Source organism: Anser cygnoides, chromosome 2 (genome assembly GCF_040182565.1).
Source record: "Anser cygnoides isolate HZ-2024a breed goose chromosome 2, Taihu_goose_T2T_genome, whole genome shotgun sequence".
Taxonomy (NCBI): domain Eukaryota; kingdom Metazoa; phylum Chordata; class Aves; order Anseriformes; family Anatidae; genus Anser; species Anser cygnoides.
The window spans coordinates 82924917-82930916 of record NC_089874.1 but is presented as its reverse complement, the minus strand read 5'-3'; the positions used below and the strand labels follow the sequence as shown (position 1 = coordinate 82930916).

At 52.6% G+C, this 6000-nt stretch overlaps 1 protein-coding gene across 1 annotated transcript in view; it reads left to right on the top strand.

Moving 5' to 3' along the window:
* Positions 1 to 219: 219 nt before the first annotated feature.
* Positions 220 to 6000, top strand: part of BCL2 (BCL2 apoptosis regulator) — an 89825-nt gene continuing 84044 nt past the window's right edge. Inside the window, exon 1 of the mRNA XM_048076100.2 lies at positions 220 to 2208. Within this exon, the coding sequence (XP_047932057.1) occupies positions 1624 to 2208 (585 nt within the window). The 5' untranslated portion in view covers positions 220 to 1623. The remainder of the gene's footprint in view (positions 2209 to 6000) is intronic.

Below are 6000 nucleotides of genomic sequence, written 5' to 3'. Positions count from 1 at the left end.
CCTTTTTTTTTTTTTTTTTTTTCCCTTTTCACCCTTTTTTCCTTTTCCTATATTTTTTTTTTTTCTTCACCCGCCCTCCCACCTTTCCCCCTTTTCTTGAATGAACCGTGAGGCGGAGCTCTAGCAACCCACCGCGGCCGGAGCCTCCCCCCCACGGGGCTCCGCTCCTCCCCGCCTCTCCCCGCCCCCGCTGCGCTCCGCTCCCCCTTCACCCCCCTCCCTTACCCCCCCCCCCCAGCCTCCCGGAGCCTCCCGGAGCCGCCGCCGGCAGCAGCAGCAGCGCGGAGCGCCCGGAGGAGCCGCGCGGAGGCTTGCGCGGAGCTTGCGCCGAGGTTGCGCCGAGGTTGCGCGGAGGCTGCGCGGGCGGGCGGGCGGCCGGGCAGCGGTGCCCAGCGGTGCCCATCGGCGGCGGTCGCGGCCCGTCCGCGCCCCTCGTCGCCTTCTCCTTCCTCCTCGGGTACAAAAGCTGCTCGGGAAATGGCATTATTTCTGCCCGGGGCCACGCTCGCGAGCCGCTCGCCTCTTTTTTTAAAAAAGCAAAACCGCCCTACGCTCCTCCTGGTGAAAAAGAATTGATTTCTTTTTTTTTTTAAAAAAAAAAACGTATTTTCTATTATTTTTTATTTTTTTATGTGTGCGTGTGTGTGTGTGGAAGCGCCGGGCTCCTGCGATCGGTGTCTGAATGAAACTACGTAAATGCATATGCCCGTACGTTGCACTGGAGGGAAAAACGGAGCACTTCTGCGAGAGCCTGCCTTCAAATGTGCTTCAGCTGGTCTCCAGGATTTTCCGTCTCTCCGGGGCTGTTCGCCTCCCTGGGCTCCGAGGCGGGATTTTCTGAGCTTTGACAGATCGCCGGAGATGCCTGTTAAACGGGAGTCTGGGAAAAAACATTGGAAATCGTAGCGATCCTGGGTTTTTTTTGCCCCTTTCCCATCCCCTCGGTGACTTGAAGCATCAAAGCGGCCGGAGCTTAACGTTTCTGAAGACTTGGCGATGTTTGGGTTTTGTCGTTGCAATTTTTTTTTTTAGAGGAAACTTGACAGAGGAACATATTTATAGTCCCAAGTAAGTACTTTACAGAGGAAATTTAGTTTGTGTAACTTAAAAGAGCGGTGTCGAGGTTTCTAGCTTAAAGGGCGTTGGATTAACGTTCATCCAAGGCTGCTTAGCAGATCGCGTTGAATTGCAGCTTTGACGGTGTGCGTTCGCCCGCTCCTCCGTGTCCCCGGTAGCTCGGCACCTAGGGGAAAATGCACCTGATTTTGAATAAGTATAATATTTTTTAAAATGTGTCTCAGCACCGAGGAGGAAGTGTTTTCTAAAGTAGGTTTATAATAAGTAATAAATGTGCGTCTGGAAGTAAAGTATTTACAGCGTTTTTTAACCCGTATTTATACCGTGCATCTCAAAGCGAGGAGGCAACACTGAGAAGACAAACGTACCTCCGAGACCCTGGGAACTCCCCCACGTCACCATGAATGAAACCATGCCCGATACCGTAACTGGATTATAATTTTTGGTGTTATTAAATTTATTATTATTGGCTGCTTTACTTTTTTGGGTTCATCCTGCTCCTCTTCTTCCTCTCTCCCTTCCTCTTGCTGCTCCCTCTCGGAAATCATGGCTCATCCCGGGAGAAGAGGCTACGATAACCGGGAGATAGTGCTGAAGTACATCCACTATAAACTCTCGCAGAGGGGATACGACTGGGCTGCCGGCGAGGACAGGGCGCCCGCGCCTACGGCTCTCGCTCCTGCTGCTGCTGCGGTTGCTGCTGCTGGGACTCCCTCCCGCCACCGCCCTGCCGGGCTGCTGTCCCCGCACCCCGAGCCCCCCGGCTCGGCTGCTGCTAGCGAGGCGCCCCCGGGCGAGGGGCTGCGCCCCGCGCCCCCCGTGGTCCACCTTGCCCTGCGCCAGGCCGGGGACGAGTTCTCCCGCCGCTACCAGCGGGACTTCGCCCAGATGTCCGGCCAGCTGCACCTGACGCCTTTCACGGCCAGAGGCCGCTTCGTGGCCGTGGTGGAGGAGCTCTTCCGAGACGGGGTGAACTGGGGCCGGATCGTGGCCTTCTTCGAGTTCGGCGGCGTGATGTGCGTCGAGAGCGTCAACCGGGAGATGTCTCCCCTGGTGGACAGCATCGCTGCCTGGATGACCGAGTACCTGAACCGGCACCTGCACAACTGGATCCAGGACAACGGAGGCTGGGTACGTGCCCTGCGCTTTGCTTTCCTCCTCCGATGGCCCACGGCTTTGGGGGCTCTGGGGTGTCTCTGGGGCTCACGGGTGCCCACGTGTGCTCACCTCAGTGCGAGCGTCGGGACGCGAGGTTTGCCTGCTGCGTCTTTTGTACCGGTGTGGGCCTTCTGCCGGCTCCTCTGCTGTCGGGTGTCACCTGATGGTGGGGCTGCAGTGAAATGGTGTTGTTTTTTTTGTGGAGGGGGGCAGCTGCAGCTCCCTCGTCAGGTGCCGAAAGGCCAAGCAAGGTGTCCTTTCCATCGGAGAGCTCCGCTTTCCCATCACCTTCGCCCACCGGTGGCATCAGCCCTGGCCACGGCTTGTTCCAGCGCAGCATGGGAAGGGGTTGCAGAGGCTGGGGATGGGGACAGGGGGTGGCAGGTCCTGGATGTGGGGACCATGTGGACATCCCTGCATGCTGGGGTGGTGCACCGGGCACAGCGAGTGTGGGGACATGGTGCTAGAGGCAACCAAAGGGGCAGGTGACTGCTGGTGCCACGGTGGCAGCTGGAACAGGGCTCCATGGCAGAGGATGTTTCTGGGGTGAAAAATCTGTCTTTGTCTCACCATGAAACAAAGGTGCTGGGAGATGGGTCCGTGGGATTGTTCCGGAAAAATTAGTGTTTGTTGTGAAGTCAAATGCGGCTACGTTTCCGGGGTAGAAGTCACCTCTGGCTGAGGTTGGTTTTAGCATCATCCAGAAAGGGAAGATTTCCACTTGTGGAAAATGGACAGCTTTTATACTCATAGTCAGTCAAGCACCCTCCCTTTTTCTCTCTCTCTTTCCAAAATAAATAACCACATTTGGAAGTGGAAGGGTATTTCTTTCCTTTTTCCGGTATTAATTGACATACTGTGACAAAATGTGGTCCCAGCCACTCTCCCGCAAACCAAACCTGCTGAACGTATATAAAGCTTGCGAAATTAATGTGTTGGGGTGAGACCAGGCAACAGCTGTACCAAAGAAGAAACTTTACGTATGGGCTGAGAGCGAGCGTCAGTCACCTGGAAATGGAGGTGTGCTGGCCAGGAGATCGTTAATTCCAGGCTCGGTCTCCTGTGAAATACAGGCAGCAAGAGGAATCGGTTGCATGGCATGCCTCTGGGAGGTGTGTGTGTGAAGGAATGGAAAATACAGCGTGTGTTTCCCAGTTAGCATGGTTTGTAAGCCCGGCGTTTGCAAAGCGTTAAATTTTCAACGTTTGTTCCCTCGCTAGCTTAGCATTACGCTCGGTGGCGTGCGCCCACGTTGGCCGTCTGTTAAAACATGAAGGCATTGCCTTCCCTCTGCCGAGCTCACCTGAGCCGAGGGCGCGAGTGACCGGGGATGTGGGGGACATCAGCATGCTGTCTCAGAGGAGGGAGGAAGACTTCGGGGTCTTCTTCTCAGCCGAAATCTCCCAGAGGGTGCTGCAGGTCCCTGGCTGCCAGCTGCGCTCCAGGCGGGACCGTCCGCCTCTTGTCCCGCACTTCCACCCAGAAAGAAAAAACTCACGGCTCGTGGGGCCAGGCGGGGGAGCAAAAAATGTGTGCGCGCACGTGCGTGTCTGTCTGTCTGTATATATACAGGCAGGCGTGTGTGGGTGTGTACATGTGTATATATACGTGTGCACGTATGTATAGGAAGTGACTCCAGCACCTAGCGGTTCGGACCACGCTTGGGAAGAGGGAGATCTGTGCTCTGATCCCCTGTGTCACAGATCACTGCCTGGGGGTTGCTGCTGTTGTTTTTGTTTTTCACAAAGCAGATGCTGAGGTGGGAGTTGGGGGGAAAGAAGAAAAAAAAAATCAGTAAAGAGTTCAGGCTGCCGGAGAGCTTTGCTGGTTAAAACACGAGTAGTGAAAGGGTTAGGGATTTCCAGCTTGCTCTTCTGGGCTGGGATGCCTAACTTGTGCGTAAGTCCCACTTCAGGCTGGAAGCCTGTTTGTGGAGCTGGGGCCCACGGCTTGCTGCAGAGCCAGTGAAGTCATCCTGTTGACTCCAGCGAGCTTTGGATCAGATCTGTAAGCGTGCTGGAGATGCGTTGTCCTGTGGGCGTAGTGTATGAGGAGAAACGTAAATAATGAATAAAAACGCGAATGTAAACGGACAGGTGTTACCAGGAATGATTGGCCAGATAAGGTGAATGCTGCAGCTCTTTCCTGATGGTTAGAAATAGAAGTAACTTAAACTAGAATCACTAAATGCCTTTAAAAGGCAAAGATGCCTCTTATCGACAGCCATTTAGCTGTTTATTGAGGTTTCCTATAAGCAAAAGCTCCTGATGCTGGGTGCATGTGATGCCACTTACTGCTGCGTGTTATTTGCAACATGCATATGGAAGAAGATGTGCTAAGTAGTACCCCACGGTGGTTTTTGCCTGAATGGTTGGTACCTCTGAGTCATTTGGTTAGTATTAAGCACAGGCAAAACCTTCTAGCTTGTTACAAAGAGTTAAAGACTAAATGAAGTTTCAAGTGCAGCTCTTGGGATCCTCCCTTCAGCCAGAAGAAATCAAGGATGGCATGGGGCAGTGGATCTCTGGATCCTTTTTTTTCCCCCTCCTAGTTTTCAGTACACATCAGTGGAAAAGCATGCTTTAACACAACTCTGTGAAGTACTCAGTCTTCAGCTTGGCACTTGTACCATGCCGTGCATGCAAAGCTCATGACAGTGTCATCAGTGGCTCTTCCTAAGCAGCTGATCACCGTGTAGGTGGCTGCGCTTTGGAGGACCTCAGCATAACCTTATGCAATATGTCCGTGTCACCCAGGCTCCCTGGTGTCTGCTTCTGTACCCCCATCTCCTGCTTCATGTCTAGCTTCCTGGCATGCTGGGGATTTGTGGGCTTATGAGAGGCCGTGCAGCATCAGGACATGGTTTAGGAAGCGAGTGTTGCAGTTAGTCGTGAGTGTGCATTACACAGCAAGCACACTGGGCAGCGCGTATGTGCTTTCAGGCTATTGTATGGGCCTGGGGCTTACCCCCAGGTCTGAAGCTAGGTTGAAGTGTCTTCGTTATTAACCTTCCTATTCTGAATCCGTTTTGGCAATATGTTGGCCGTGTGTTTTCAGAAGGATGTGAATCCTTCGTGTTATAAGGAAAATGGAGAAGGAAAGAAGCGTATCGGAGCGCAGGCTGGGAGGGGATGTAGCTGGTGGAGTGCATACCTCAGCCCTCACCAGACATCCACTGCTGGCGGTGCCTGGGGATTAACACCATAACAATATGAAGCATCATATTTTGCTCAAAACTTAGAGAAAGCAACAGATGGATACTGCCTGTTCGAAGGCTGTAGTATTAGCTTGTGGTTCTGGTGGCAAGTAAATGCAGCTTTCAAAGATTTTCACATAGGTCAGGATACCACAATATTGTACTTTGGCCTGATAACATCTTAACTGTGTGACAAAAGAAATAAGAGGAGGACCAGCTCATCTCTGCAATTTTGTGATCCTTAGTATAATGTATGCTTTCTGATTGACACCTGAATGACTTCACTTTATTTTCTAGTGCCTGATGTTTTAGTAGCAGGACGGCTGGCTTTGCAGTGGCCTAGCACACGTTACGACGTTAAACTTTGATGTAGGGAATATGAAATGTGGTGCAGCTGGTGTGGGGGCAATAACTGCGTTTGTCTTGCAGCTGCAGGTTCTACAGATTCCTCTTGGGGCACGCGACATCAGGTCTGTTCGCTGAAAATCTAGAAAACATCATTTTAAATGAGAACATCAGTGTTTGAACCAAGGATGTGATAGCTGTACACTTTCATCCAGCACTGTTCT